A 16,610-nucleotide genomic window follows, 5' to 3' on the forward strand; every position below is an offset into this window, starting at 1 on the left:
ACATTTCATTTTATATATATATATATATATATATATATATATATATATATATATATATTTTTTTTTTTTTGTTACTGGAGATTTAACCTAGTGGTATTTTACCACTGAGTCACATCTTCAGTATTTTTTATTTTTTTATTTTGAGATAGGTTCTCACTAAGTTGCTGAGGCTGGTCTTGAACTTGTGATTCTCCTGTCTCAGCCTCCCAAATTGCTGGAATTACAGATGTGAGCCACCACACCTAGCTTGAACACATTTTTAAAAAGAGCAGTGTATGTGTGTGTGTGTGTGTGTGTGTGTGTATAGAGAGAGAGAGAGAGAAAGAGAGAGAAGTATGTATTTGTTTAATTAAGTGCTGTGTTTCAGAAATAATTATAATAAAAATGAAACTTTCTGATAGAATGACAATAAAAATGATACATGATTTGTTAGCTTCTCTTCTTTAAATGATACAAATAACTTTAAAGCATGTTGAAAACAGAATAACTTGAATTAAATTCATTTTGGAGATACAAAATTTTAACTATATTGGTACTTATTATTCTGTAGGAAGATACCAAATTTAATATGCATTTAAAAGTAAGTAAATCATCTGGAGGATGAAACTTCAGAGTGAAAGAAAAATGTTTTAATTTTTTCATGCATCAGGAAAAATGCATTTAATAGATTATGAAAATCTATTAAATTACTTTATATATTTTTTTAAATGGTGGAAAGTGCTCACAGAGCCAAAAAAAATCAAACAAAACAAACAAACAAAAATCACCCCCAAAGCCCAGAATCCACATTAATAGGTCTCAGGCTGAAAATGGTTGGGGAATTCTGATAATGTGCCAACTATTTTTCAATGATCATATAAATAACCATAGATGATATTATTTTCAAAGATTATTTGAAAATAATGGTCATTACAAGGCCCATGTTGATGACGCAAAGAGAAAACAAACCCTTAAATGTCTGCGACAGCCAACTTGGCCCAAATGTATATACACAAGTCACTTCCTGTCTTTTTTTGTTATTCCCCACAAACTCTCTATTCACAAACATTTCTGCCAGGCACTAACACAAATAATTTCTTCCAAAACCTTTTCTCCCAAAGTGTACATGACTGCTTATCTTTTATAATGCTTATGCATTTTATCCTTTCACCTAAAATACTACAATTGAACAATTATTTTAACCAGCAGTTAGTTATATGGAGCCTTCCAACAATATGGCTTACTGCATCAGCAAAATCCTTTTTAGTGATTTCTTCAGCTCAGTCATTCAAGGACAGTTGAAAATTTGACTGCTTTTGGATAAACACGAGAAATGACTGAATATGTACTGAGTACTAAATTAATGTTGTTTGGTTGACTGACATTTTATATTCAATATTACTCTTTGTACAATATGAAGCAACTGAGTGAAAATAACAATTTCAGAAATCCATCCAGATTTTTAAAAATGTAAGGATACTTGGCATCCCTTGGAAAATGTATATAAACCGTGCGTAGAATTTTGCACCCTTTACCTGGAAGTTCTAGAACTACATCCATATACTCTAACTGCTACAGAATTTGTGCTGGTGTTGTTGAAGACAGTTTTAAGTTTAGAAAGTTTTAGTTTCCCATGTTAAAGATTATTTGCTTAGATCTACTTGCAAACTAGTAAGTTTCTTAAAGTAAATCTCCCTGTTTCCCATATAGATATGGAGGTCAAATGATGACTTGTTTTCCTCATAAGGTAGATCTATAAAACTTCAGTAATCTTATGAGGCCATCCTACTCCTTGCTGGAATAGATACAACTGTAAGTTTTGATGGCTCTGTGAGTTTAAAACTCCTATGTGGATTGGATAGAAGACAAAGGCAATAGTCATGATTTCAATGTAGCATTCCTCCTTAAACCTTTATTATTTCTTTATTGTTTCCCCCACTCAACACTTTCCAGAAGTTGAAACATTCCTTCGTTGAATCAGGATTTGTTGAGCATGAATGACAAGACTAGCTTTAAAGTCATCCATTATTAATGGTTTCACTTTCCTCAAGTTACTACAGTCTGAAAATATTAAATGGGAAATTCCTAATTTGTAAGTTTTAAATTGTGCACCATTATGAGTAGTGTGATGAAATTTCAAGGTTTACCACTTCATCCCACCCAGAACTTGAATTGTTTATTTATCTAGGATATCCACATTGTATATGCTACCTGCCCATTAGTAATATAGTAGCCATCTTTGTTATTAGATAAATGGTTGTGGTATCGCAGTGCTTGTGTTCAAGTAACCCTTATTTTTATCAAATAATGGCCCTGAGCTGCAACAATAGTATGAACAGAATTTGGGTATACCAAAGAGAGGCTGTAAAGTGCTTTCTTTAAGTGAAGCAATGAAAGTACAATAAGGTATTAAGAGAGAGGGAGAGACCATATTCACATAAGTTTTAGTACAGTGTATTGTTGTAATTTTTCTAATTTATTATTAGTTATTATTGTTAATCTTTCATTGTGCCTAGTTTATAAATTAAACTATCATTTGTATGTATGTATAAGAAAAAAGTGGTATATATAGGGTTTGATATGATCTATAGTTTGAGGCATCAACTGGGGGTCTTGGAATATATTACCCATGAATAATAAGGTGGGGGACTACTTCATAAAGATTTAGTGTATGATCTCTGTTTTCAATAGGCTTATAGCATTGCAATTTACTTTTTCAGTTTTTCCCCCTGTATCTCTTATGTTATATAAGAGACTAGGTGATGGGGAAATGATTTTTTTAAAATCAAATTTCAAGTGAACTTTCCTAGAATACACTAATGTACAAGTACGTCCTAAAATGTAGGCCAGTATAATATTCTTTTTAACTTATTAAGGTTAAGCTAAGCAGGATGTCTTCCCTTTATGATATTATATTTTAAGAGTTCACAGTTAGAGATTTAGACCTCAGAGTGCATTTTCATTCTGGAAGAAAGAGTGCTCCTTAACAACAACAACAAAAAAAAAGGTCAACTGTGTGGTTATATGAAAATTTAGTGCTATCAAATAGATCTTATTGAATTATTGATGACTATCTTCTGTGAACTGATAGCATGAATGTTTCTAAATATCTGAATATTGGTGTCTGATTGAAAAAGAATATATGGGAGGAATGATATTTCTCAATTTGTAGCTAGATTAGTTGGCATCTTGGAGACAATTCTTTTATTATCATTCTTACTACTCAGAATGAGAATTTTAGGGCTCTGATTTTTATAAAAATTGATTGAACCATACTGCTTTGTTTTTTTAAGAGTGTGTCTGCCAGAACAGTCTTTCTTCGTCCAAAATATGCAGGGTATTCCTTAAGGGTACTTGAATTTCAGAGGAAATGGTAAATATCTCAATCCCATCTTTTCTTTAAATTGGTCTCTGTCACGTACAGGTATCCCTGGTTCCATTCAACCCACATATTCTATTTTATTAAATTCTTATTCATTAGGTCCTATTAAATGTTATTCTGTTGCTTTATTTGTTCTATTAATATGCTATTTTAAAGAAATATGAGCTACGTAAAAAAATTTAAAAAAATCCCAAACCCATTTTACATTCTTATAGCAAAAACAACTGCTCAGCTCGTGTAGCCCTGTGGTAGAGGCTGGCCTCATACACACAAGGTCTGGATTCCAACCCCAGCACAGAAAAACAAATAGAAAATCACTAGAGTAAGTTAAGATTATTTGAAATATCTATTCTAGTATAAGTGCTCATCTGAAAAAAAAACAAGAGTACCTTTTTAATTGAATTTTAACCTATTTTTGAAGTCTGTTCAATTCAACTTGTTATAGAGGGCTGAGTAAAGGAGAAGAAGGAAAGTAACACACTCTTACTTATGAGAATGGAGATAGGTGAATTATAAGAAAACATAGTGGACCCTCAAAAGACTTTTAAAACATATGCAACTGTAAATTATCCTTGATTTTTATATCTATATCTATATAGATATAGATATATAAATCAAGGATAATTATATATATATATATATAATATAAATTGTGTGTGTGTGTGTGCTGGGGATCAAACCCCAAGGCTTTATGCCAGCTAGGCAAGCATTCTACCACTGACCTATAGTTGAAATTTTTTTTTTTTAAAAAGGAATAAGTGCTTAGGGGTGGGGAGAGGCAGAGCACTTGCCTAGCTCATACAAAGGCTCAGGGTTCAATCCTTAGCACTGGGGTTAGGAGGGGCATCATGAAGAATGGATGCTTAATGTGACATAGTGATATGGATAGACATTGAAAACAGGGGTTCTTTCTTCTTTTTGCACTTTATTGTAATTGCATATTTACTTATCTGACCTCCCCATTACTCTAAGGAGTAAGATACAATTAATGATTTTGAAACGTGGTCGCACATTGGAATCACCTAAAAAACTTTTGAAAAAAAATATAATGCCTGATTTAATTGGCCTATAGGAGGTAGACTAGGTATTAGTATTACTTAAAAGCTATCATTGTATTTCTTTTTTTATTTAAATTTTTATTTTTTAGTTGTTGATAGACCTTTACTTTTTTTTTTTTTTATTTGTAGATGGTATTGAGAATTGAACCCAGTGCCTCACATATGCTAGGCAAGTGCGCTACCCAGCCCCAGCCTCAGCCCCTATCATTGTAATTCTAATATGAAACTTGGGTTGAGAATCAATGGTGTAGGGTTCTCAGTTACTAGCACAAGCTCTGGCATATAGCAATTGTTTGATAAATATTACTTGGATGCTTGAATGAAACCATGAATGTGTTCTTTGTGAAACAAATATAAACATATGATTCAGATTTTTAGTATACTTTCTTTTATTGAAGAATGTATAAAATAATTCAAATCCTATGGATGCATATTTATGCTGCCTTAGATTGCAGTATTTAGTTATCAACTTAAAAAATAGATATTTGGAATATTCATTGCAAACATATAAGTGTGTTTTGGTTAATCTTTCACATTGTTTTCTCGAGCAAATTGGTAAACTTTCATACTATGGAAATATAATATTTTATGCTATGCCAAATACCATTCTTAATCTGCTATCAATGCCAAGTTTAAGGTAGAGCAGAAAAGTGTGTCTGTTAGCTTATAATTGTGTTAAAGCATATATATTCTACTTATGTGTATTCAAATATAATATTTTTTATACTGCCATCATGCAAATTTAAATTTTTTATTTTTCTATAAATCTGTTGTTCTTTCAACACATATTTCTAGTCATGTTGTGGACACGGTGTGTACAGTAGGTAGTGCAAATGGTTTATTATATGCACTTCACTTATGAAGACATATTTTGTATGAGGGTCAAAGAAGAGAATTTGTCCATGGATTCTTTTGTCTTGAATAACTTTCCACTGGATCAATATCTCCTTTATTAAGCTTCCAAATAATGAACCTTCTGCTAAGGATTGATTAAGAGTTAGGGATGAATCTCACTTCCTGTGTTAGCAGTACAACTTGAACATTTTCAATGATTCTGTGTTGTTTGGGACAGTCTTCGATAAATGAACAACAGGAAAGAAATTGTATGAATCTGGGTTATATTCTATATATTCTTTGATAAAGTTAAATTTTCAGATTGACTTTTATATTTTTTTATCTTCTTTGCATAGCCAGAAATGATATAGGAACTGGAACTCTTAACTCTCAACTGCCATTGTAGAGGAGTCCACTGCATTCAACTGTAATGCTTGTTTAATTTATGAAATGAATGAGTGATAGGAAAGTGTCCAAAGACTGGCATGGTAGAAAAACACACATCAGCTTCAAAACTGAGCAGCTAGGTAAAAGATTTAAGGGTACAATAGATGGGGATCCTCAAGTAGGATTGTGGACCCATACTACCTGGGGATCTTTTTAAAAGATGTTGTATAAATCCAGATTTCCTGATACAGAATCTTCGAGGTGGTTGTAGAGGAAGAAATAATGGAAAGGAATACTAGTAATCTGTAATTTTTTAATTTTTAATTTTTTAGTTCTCAATGGACCTTTACTTATCTAACTATCTATTTATTTATTTATATGCAGTGCTGGGATTCGAACCCAGTGCCTCACACATTCTAGTAAGCCCTCTACCACTAAGCTACAACCCCAGCCCAGTAATTTGTATTTTTAATAAATCCTCCCTTTCCTTCCACTGGGGTTTGTCATGCAACCAGTTGGGCAAATGTGTCTTGTCAAGCATTTTGGAACCACTGATATAAGGGAACGTAGAGTGGACAAGGAGTCAAGAAATTCAGTTTCCAGTGCTCGCTTTGGCAGCACATATACAAAAATTGGAACGAACAATACAGAGAAGAGTAGCATGGCCCCTGCACAAGGATGATGCACAAATCCCATGAAGCATATATTTTGCACAAATGGTGTGACTCTACTTCATGTACACCCAGAGAAGTGAAAAATTCCACTCCATTTGTGTACAATGAATCAAAGAGCTTTCTACTGTCATGTATAACTGATCAGGACTCATAAAAAAAGAAATTCAGGTTCTAGTCATAGCCCTTTTACTAATTAATCTAGAATAATTCACTTAACCTTGACAAATTTCAATCTCCTTGGTGAGAGGCCTCATTTTTAGATAGTTTCTCTAGTGATTTATAAGGCTCTTTTGTGCCTAATTTATTGGGATTCTATTAGTTTTATCTTTCATGACTTCCTGAAGCAAACCTCTAATAGAGGAGTAAATTCACAATAAAATGATTAAAGAGAGAATGAATGAAGCTGCATGTATATTCCACAAACAAAAACTCCTGGCTCAGGATTGAACTATGTACTGCACCAGAAGTTTGTGCATGTGCATACAAGTCTTTCTTTACATGTGTCCATCAACTGGGTCCATTATTTGGTCAACAAATTAGAAAAACCTGTGAAAATCACACTTGGGTTTTTATCGTTTCAAAAAAGTATGTTACCTCCAAAAGAAAGCTACCCTTAAACATTAGCACAAAAATTTTGCAAAAACACAATTTATTTCCTTGCCAATTTTATCAAGCACACCTGGATGATGTCATCCTTCTTATCAGAGGACAGAAGTGTCTGTGTCAGCAAAACCTAATAATTTCCTAATCATTGACTATAGTCATTACACAAATATGCTATGTATATGCCTACATCTATAATCCTATATGAAATAGCACATAATCATAGAGTCATTACAAAGGAGAGGCTCAAGAAATGTTTGTTGGAATAGTAAAATAAGCAAGAAAAGAAAGGAAGAACAAGGGATAGAGTTCAGTGGGGTTAATGATGAGGATGATGTTTTCTATTATTGGATATCACACAATCCACAGTAGCTTATTAATCTTCCATAGGAAATATATTGGGCATGTAGATCTCCCATGGAGGTGTTAAAACAAGATATTGAGTAGGAGGACTTTCAGAATTGATTCTGAAAGGAATTGCTCACCTTCTTTTAAGCAGAGGCTTTCATTGACCACTTTCCCCTCCTTGTTGATGATTATTTTCATCCAGCTATGGAGGTATTTCCTGCCTTTCTTGACCACTACTTTGGGGCCTTGTTTCTTGAGAAAGAAGGAGGTATTTTCGACCTCCAGGAACCCTTCTTGCTCGTAGCAGGTCCATCGGGGTGCCTGGGAGCAGGGGGTGAGGACAGCTGCACGGGAAGGGCCCCCGGAGGAGTTGGAGATGCCCAGGCACAGTGCAGATCCAACATGGAGGAGGTTTCCATCCTCAGCCCACAGCCACTGCTGGTTCTGGCTGGTACCATTGCAGGCTCCCACGATCACTCTCTGATTTACGAAAAGGCACTGATGTTTCTGGACATGGACAATCTGAAACCCCTCTGGAAGATGAAAAGCTTATAAAGTGCTGTATAGCAAGTTATAAGACCTGTTTAAAAATAAAAAAACCCCCACCTACCTACAAATGTAAAAATACTAGGTTTATTTATATTTTGCTATTTCTACCATTTCAAGTGAATATTCCTAGGGTCAGCATATGTGATTTAAAATCCCAAGGCTAATAAATACATAAATTAATTCAACTAAAAGTTAAAAGTCTGATGATCAAAAATGTCAAAACGTTACACTTAGCAACCACCTCTCTCCTCTTTTGAAGCTTTCACATGGTGTGAGGGAGAAAACACATATACCTTATAACAAAAATGAAAGGAAACTTGGAAAAGAAACAAAACCATCCAGAGAATACTGTTTTTCTTTGGATAAGGAAGGACCCATCCAAAGAAAGTGGTGTCTCATGATGAGAGCCCAATTAGTTAAATATGCTACGGTTATGTAAAGCTCAGTTCCCTTTTTAAATCAGTTAACTCCATATCACCTCTTTCACTCTAAAAAAATAAATCACTTTTTCAATCCTTGAACTCACATTGTAATAAGTATTTGTACACAAATTGCTTAGTTTGCATAAAAATTTTAAAAATTGCACATATTTACCAAAAGATAAATATAAAACAATATTTTCCATCCCTCCAAGGACAATCTCCTAGCTGATAGCAACCAATGAAAGCATCAATTATCACAAACTGAGTTTCCATTACTCCTGGAGAGAAGCTACTATTTTGTGATAATGCCTACAAATTTTCCTTATATACTAACAGGTTTAAGAACAACAACAACAACAACAACAACAAAAAACCCTTAGCATTTCTTGATGTAAGAAAATTAAATACCCACTTGTTAAACATTCACATTAAAAAGTAAGCTATTCAGGCTCAGAAGTGTTTTTAATGAGTTTTTACTTAAATTGCCCACTTCTCCCATGAAAATATTCAGCCCTTCCAAATGACAACTTCTAGATAAAATACATCTCCTCACCCCCTTCAATCATATTCCTTCATAGTTTCTTCCTTTAATATGAAAAAAAAATCAGAACTTTAACCTGATTGGAAAAGGGCATAGGGGTGCTACAGCCTGTTACATAATAGTAAAGACATCTCCTCAGGGTGCTGTTCTCTCCCCTGTCAAGATGCCCTTCGAGGGGCTGAGCTGCCCAGAGCATCTGGAGGACCTAAGGAGACGTTTATGTTCTTTGTGGGAGAATTCTCAGCAGGGTGGGCACAGTTCCCTCCTCGCTGTCTTTGGCTCCACTCTCCTGGAGACCTGGTTTCATTTCTGCCTTATTAGCCACTTTTCAAAGGCCACGGGGACTCCTCTGTTAGATCTGGGAGAAATGCCTCAGGATACTGAGGCAGACCCACTCACCCGAGCTCCCGAAGATCAGGCTGGTAAGAATCGCCATGTAAAATTCAGCCTCCATTTTCCACTTAACAACTCTTCATGCTTCGCTTGGGGGGGAAAAAAATTCTCCCAGATAAGAGAAGCAAAGACTAGGAAGGAAACGTGCCTTCATGGTGAGGGGAAAAGTCAGTGACGAGCACTTCCTCCAATTGAATTGTTTGGGGAAGTTTTACACCAGTGTCCTTTTGTCTGTTTCCTTAGAAAGGAGGGATTATGATTACCTCTCTCTTTTTTAAATGTAGATCTAGCCTCCAGGAGCAGAATAAACCTCCTTAAGTCTTCACCTACCTTCCTTTTGGCACAGGACTACTTCTTAACCTCAAGAGGGAAGAAAAGGAATTGTGATTGTAGGTAATTGAGTGCTTCTGCAACATTACATCTTTTCAGGTGATGCGATTCTGCTGAATATACAGAAACCATGTAATTTACGAGGGTCCATGACAAGTAATATAAAGACATAAACATGTACTGTTTGTATAATGATATGCTGGGAGTCGATGAGGAAAACCACATAATGATGGCACTTCTGGATCATTATCTCTCAAGTGATGACAATATTCCATTTCAAGAGAGTCATCTCCACAGAGACTAAATTTAAACTCATCACATTATCTACTTCAGGCTTCCCCTACCAGATAATGGCCTTTCTCCCAGTAGAGAAAAAATAAGATAAAAAGAATACACTTTACTCAATATTTAGTATTAAGAGTAGTTTATTGGCAGTATGAAACAAAGTCAACATCGCTGCATTAAAAATTCATTTTTGAGTGGAACATCTAGGTGTTTGCTGAGTGTAGTTATTTTAATTTTATTTGTCTCTTGAGGATTAAAACCTTTCAGAAATGTAAGGACATACATGGCAGCATCCTTTTGAAGAACCTCTGGAATTGGGAGTGGCTACAACATCCCCAAAGGTATCTGCCTTTAATTAGGAGAGATTCCAGGTAGACAGCATATTCAAAACTCCCTTCTTAGTAAAAGAGAGACAAGGATTAAATTCGGATGCTTTTTAGTTGCTACAAATTTGTTTTTCCCTTTTGAAGTAAAACAATTCACAATGTAGAAATATAGTGGATAGAATTCTGGAGCAGGACACACCTCTATGCCTAATGGGAAATAGAATAAGTACATATATACCCAATGACAATCATTGTGCTCTGTAATTGACGGGAGGTACTATAAATACACATTTAATAGATAATATTATCAAGACACATTTCCATATAAAAAATTAACTGCTTTTGATTTTTTTTTTCAAAAACAAAAACTTATTTGTTAAAAATCCATTATCAATCACTTGCAACTTTAGCAGCAAGATTCCAGTAACTGAGATAGGTAATAGCACTTAAAACAGGAACAGTTGAACAGCTGACAGTCCATTCACAAGACAGACTCTGCAAACATTAAAGCATATCAAACACACAATAATGATTTCTTTAGCAGCTCTTCTAGTCATCCCTTGATGACAGATACCACTGAATATTACATACACATGTTCTGTGTGTCAGATAGACAACACAGACAAAACAAAATCCACCTTAGACTGTGTGAGAAATGTATCATACCTCCATCAGCATAGGGCCTTTAGAATAATTTGGGGGGTGCTTACAAATGCATTCATGTACACAAGGGGCTGGCAATCTTGAACACGTTGCCAAGTCTTCCATGATCCATGCCACAGGTTGGCTTCAGAGCAGCTTTCCTTCCATTGCAGGAAGCTTCTTAGAGAAGCCTCAAGTGGGTGATTTGATTAATCACCCCAGAGATTGATGATCAGGTGAGTCTCCCACGAATCACTGGACAGTTTCTGCTGAAAGTCTGCTCTCGTACAGGCAGAGAGCATGATGTAAAAATTCATACTGCTCACTGGTTTGTACCATTCCACCCCTGCAAAGAAGAAATGACAAAAAAAAAATTCATTTTGTTAACCTCCTGCAATCTTGTAACCCAGAGACTATATTCAAGCTAGGACGTTATGCCAAAGACACACAGAATAGTTCCATCTAATGATTCTTTTATTATCCCTTCTACCTGTGTCCAAATGTCCTAATTTGTGGGATTCCCATGTTGATACAGTCATGCACTGCACAATCACCTTGTAGCGTGATGCATTACCCCTGTGTTTGTGTAATACTTAATGATAATAAATGACATTATTGTTTTCATGTATTTACTGTACTATACTTTTTATTATTATTTTAGCATGTACTCCTTCTGCTTATATAAAAAACTTAACTATGAAACCTTATGCCATGTGATGCCAGCAGGAGATTCACACATCTCATGTTTACTGCATCTTTTGATTACATAATTTTCTCTAGTGCTTGATTTAATTTCATGTTTTGATCATCATGACCCCAGGAGCAATAATCTATTATATTTATTTATATATTTATATTTTATAAATTTATATTTTATATGTGATATACAGAAATATTTTTACATATTTATATGTTATGTGCAAATAAATATATAAATGTCATGTAGTCCAGGAATCATGTAGTCCAGGTGTGCAAGAAGCTATGTCATCCAGGATTGGGTAAGTACACTCTATGTTGTTTGCACAACAACATCACCTAATAACACATTTCTTAGAATGCATCCCCATCATTAAGCATATATGACTGTATATATAAAGGGCTTAATACAGTGTCTTGTATATTAGGCATGTGATTCATTTTAAATTTTATCTAAGTACCATTACTGAGGAGGTGATATAGTTTTATAGTTAAATACTTGGACTTTGGAACCAGCCAAGCTGAGTTCAAATCCATCCTCTGCCAATTCTTAGCTGTGTGAGTTTGCACAAATTCCTTAAATCCTTTTGCAGCCCAGTTTCCTCCTCTGTTAAAGCAGGAAAGTAACAGTAAGTTATAGCTAGAGTGTTATTCATGGGGACCTTATCATTCATCTTTTGTTAAAATAGATTGAAACTGATTGAAATAGGGTACCCAAACAACTCAGCTGTGAAATGCTGCTTTTTCTACAAGTAAAAGGAAAGACTACTGCAGAATGGCTTATTTGAGTATGCTAGAAAGAAACCTTTGGGTGTGCTGGGCACCTAAGCACAATAGTGGCAGGTCCTTAGATGAACTGGAAAAGGGGGACTGGCTCTTGCTTTTTCCTTTGGTGTGACCATACTTATCACTAGCTGCTCAGCATTCCCTTCATTGCTGAATTAGTGGAAGTCAGTTGACTTCATCCTGCTTCTTTATACAATATTTACACCACACTTTCTCCTTATAATGATGGCCTTTTAGCTTGACAGAGTAATCACTGATATAAAGCTGACATATTTTTCCTGCCCAGTGAATAGCAGCATTATTGTTTGTAACTATTTAAAGTCCTGCAAAGTCTCCGTAACTCTGCAGGCATACAACTAATTTTATATTTTAGTTTAATTCTATGTTTTAGACAGTTTTTCCTCAGTGGCTGTCAGTATCATTCAAAATAATTTTCAGATCGTTTGAGCACTTCAACTTAAAAACTAGATACATTACCTCATTGTAACCTGACCTCGGGTTAATAGTAATGACTAAAACTGGTCTTGGATTTATGTTTACTTGTCAGCCTCTGTAAATATCAAATCGGTAAGACTTTACTCTTCTAAACTAAAGACCGATTCTTCACCCAGGTTCAACATGATGCCAACATGATGTATTTGGCAAGAAATGAAGAAATAAATTTATAGTATTGAGTGACAGCAGCTTATTGGCAGACCTATTTCTTCTGTCACTTTCCCTAGAACTACATTTTTTAAAATTTGTAGATGGACACAATATCTTTATTTATGTATTTTTATATGGTGCTGAGGATCGAACCCAGTGCCTCACACGTGCAATCGCTCTACCACTGAGCTACATATAGCCCCAGGCCCTAGAACCACATCTTGTTGACCAAGTGTTCCTTAGTCAGAAGTTGACAACAGAAATGGCCAGCTGAGGATGTGCTCTTTCTTTTGTTAGCTTTATGATGACATCTGGGCACACCTAAAAACAGCAGGTGTCCGGAAGATGTTGGACTGGACTGTGAAACTTGGGAGACACAACCACAGTAAATATTAGATCAGCTCCAGGGAGCTGGGGGCCCCTCCCTTCCTCTGGCATTTGCAAGGCTCAGGGATCCACTACTCCCGCCTTGAATGGACCTTGTATGTGCTCCATCTCTTAGATTCTGGTCTGTGAACATTCTTTTACCATTCACCTCCCTTTGAGGCACGGTTTTCCCTTTCTTGTATATTCTAGTCAACACCAGTATCTTCGTGTCCCACTGGTGGATGAACAGACACACAGGGTAGGTCTCAATAACCATTTTACCCTAAATGGGTCAGCAGTGTATTTTAGATTTTCTATGACATTCTATTAACTAAGTCAAAGTTATTTTAGCCAGTGAAGGTGGGAGAGATGGGAAAACACTCATTAGTTGTAGGTAAGCAAAATTCTTGCAGATCTGAAGGCTTCAGGAAGGTGTATGAGAAGCTCTACCAACTTCATTTGGAAAATAAAAATGAAGGAATTGGCATTCATTCCATTATTGACAAAATCTAGCTTTCCCAAAAGGAAACAGTTAATATGACAGATGGTCAGCCAGTTTCCACTGAAACGTTCTGAGACTGGCAGAAATGCTCTTGAAGATATCAAAATATCCCGTCCCTCTCTAACTTTCACCCCATTGGTCCAACTGAAATAACCCAGAAATGTCTTAAGGTTCCCCTTGTAGTCACACAATAGCTCTCTAAATGCTGGAAAACAACCATCAAAGTCCCATAATCTTTTCTTCTCTAGACTAAACATCCTGTGGTTACTCAATATTTCTGTACAGCCTGGTTTCCCTGTCACTCACCAATCTAGTCTCCTTCTTCTATAGGTTATTTTACCAAATATAACCTTCTTAGAATGTTGTCTCTTCTCCTGATAATACCTAGTCGGCCGGCATATTCACTCCCTTGAGAAACACATTATAGACCCATGAGTTTGCATTTGCAGGTGCATCAGGTGAGACAAGATCCACAGAGCCAGATATTGAATGAAAGTTTAAGTTAATTAAAAAGTCAGCAGGGTTTTTTTGAATGTGAAAATTACATCTCTCTCCCATCCTGTACTTGCACTATTGAATTTTCAAAACTAAATGCAGGGCTTTCTATTTGTCCGTGCTAATTTCAACTTGTTAGTTCTTGTTCTGAGCATGATGTTCTCGTGTACTGAATCATTATTTCTGTCCTTCCATATATTAGTCTTTTATTTCTCACTTCTAAAATTGCATCTTCCAGACATTTGACAAGGATGCCTTACATCTTATCTAAGTCATTTATACCATAATAGAAAAAGAGAGGGTCAACGTATGGTCTTTATTATAAGCAATTTGGTATCATGTTATGTACTGTCTCATCCCAATCTGAAATTGTTTCCTACTAAGTTGTAGATCCTTTAAGGGTAAGAATAATGCATAATCTTTTCATATTTGCAACAATAAGAAGCATTTACTAGTCCTAGGTCAAGTAGGCTACTTGTCAAGTAGGTTTTCCAGGCTATGCTATTTTAATGTAACATGAGAACAGATAAACTCTGGAATAAAATAAAGCAAAAGAGTATCCCAGGATGCATTGATTGGAGGCCTTCATTATCATTTAAACTCCACCAAGGTTAAGATTTTAAATGATTTCCTTGGTGGTTTCAGTGGAGTAGTTTATGAAGCCCCAAACAGCCAGACTGTCATCGGACAGAATGCCCAACACATTATATTAAAGCATTGTCCTTTCTTGAAGTATCCTGTTTAGGTACAAATCTGTTTTCCTGGAAAGTAAAATGCAGTACACTACAATACCTATCATTGAGCAGGCATTAGTCAAAAAAAGTAAGGTCAAATAAAAATGACATGGAAACCCTAGTTAGCTGGGAGTGGTTATGGGTTTGAAAGGGTTTGTAATGCCAAGGCACCAAAGTGTGTTAAGAGGTAAAGGACAACATAAACTGTCCTCAAGACAAAAGCTACTCCATCACTTCCAAGCTGCAGTGCTCAGTTCTCCCATTTGCAAAACAATGATCTATTCAAATAATAGTACTACCTCTTAGCACTGTGAGAAATAAAGGGGCAATCCATCTGAAATTGTTTAGCACAGAGTCATGCTCATAAATATGCTCTAATATATACTCTAATATACTCTAATAGTATATACTCTATATATTCTATATAGAGTAATATGATATACACTCTATATAATATATACTCTATATACTCTATACTCTATACTCTAGTAATATATTCTCTAATATTATTATTACTCTTTGGTACTCTCTGATCAAACAGGTCTGGTTAGGAAGCTCTGGGGGTGAGGTCTCTGAAGGCCTTGGAGAGCTAAGAACAGCCTGGCAGAAGACACAAAATTTCCCAGGTCAAGTCTAGATGGAAAGATCCAAATATGCTTCTAAATATTCGTCAGCCTAGAAGATGGCCACAGTGGAGGCAGTGATAAGCAGTGGCCTTGGAGTCCAGCAGATTCAGATATAAATTCTTGTTTTTAATCTACTAGTTGTATGATTTTATCTATCTATCTATCTATCTATCTATCTATCTATCTATCTATCTATCCTGGGGATTGAACCCAACGGCACTTTATCACTGAATTTATCCCCACCTTTTCTTTTTTTTGAGACAGGATCTCGTGAAGTTGCCCAGGCTATCCCTGAACTTGTGATCCTCCTCCCTTAGCATCCTGAGTGGCTGGGATTACAGTTGGCATGCACAACTATACCCAGCTAGCTATATGATTTTAGACAAGTCATTTATTTCTTCCCAGCCTGGCTTTTCTCACTTAAAAAGTGACATTAATGACAGATGTCATTCAGTTGTGAGGACTAGAAATTCACAGCCTATCAAATGTCTGGCCACAGGCTTTTTGCAGCACTCTCAGGAGTCCCATCTCTACAGTGGTACTTGAGGGCTTTGCCAAGGTGGAGGAGGAGGTTGGGTGTTTAGGATTAGTTGCTAATCCCAGCTTTCAACAAGGCAGTTGCACTTTTTATTGATTTTCCACATTGGTGCTTTGTGGAAGATTTTTGTCTGCAAAATTTTTTCCATTGTTCACAAAAAAGTTTGGAAACCACTGGCTTGGCAAGTAATGTTTACTTAATAAGATTTCAAATTTTGCAAAGCTTCAATGAGATAATCCACAAAATAATTTACAGAGGGGCTGTCCTTTACTAACTACTAAGCAAATGCTGCCTATTCTTTTTCTGATTCTTTTTGTAAGTGGTAGTTAATACTATGCTGATTGTGCATTCAGGGGTTTGCTTGGGGCCCTCATGGTTCACTTCTGTTGTCCTGGTGTGATTATTAATAGGGCCAACTTTCACTCGCAGAGATGATTTGGTTTGGATTATAAATTACTTGTTCATGTTA

The 16,610-nt window shown here is 35.6% G+C and overlaps 2 protein-coding genes across 2 annotated transcripts in view; both read right to left on the minus strand.

The window, feature by feature from the left end:
• The window catches only part of PTPRB (protein tyrosine phosphatase receptor type B), a 126,861-nt gene extending 117,544 nt beyond the window's left edge, over window positions 1–9,317 (minus strand). The window contains exons 1-2 of the mRNA XM_081310312.1: window positions 9,177–9,317; window positions 7,403–7,798 (exon numbers count right to left, since the gene is read on the minus strand). Coding sequence (XP_081166438.1) covers window positions 7,403–7,798; window positions 9,177–9,231 — 451 coding nt within the window. The 5' untranslated portion in view covers window positions 9,232–9,317. The remainder of the gene's footprint in view (window positions 1–7,402; window positions 7,799–9,176) is intronic.
• Window positions 9,318–9,914: 597 nt separating this feature from the next.
• PTPRR (protein tyrosine phosphatase receptor type R) overlaps window positions 9,915–16,610 on the minus strand; it is a 252,601-nt gene continuing 245,905 nt past the window's right edge. Inside the window, exon 14 of the mRNA XM_081311808.1 lies at window positions 9,915–11,099. Within this exon, the coding sequence (XP_081167934.1) occupies window positions 11,006–11,099 (94 nt within the window). The 3' untranslated portion in view covers window positions 9,915–11,005. The remainder of the gene's footprint in view (window positions 11,100–16,610) is intronic.

The sequence above is a fragment of the Spermophilus citellus genome (genome assembly GCF_964194105.1).
Source record: "Spermophilus citellus genome assembly, chromosome: 10".
Classification (NCBI taxonomy): Eukaryota; Metazoa; Chordata; class Mammalia; order Rodentia; family Sciuridae; genus Spermophilus; species Spermophilus citellus.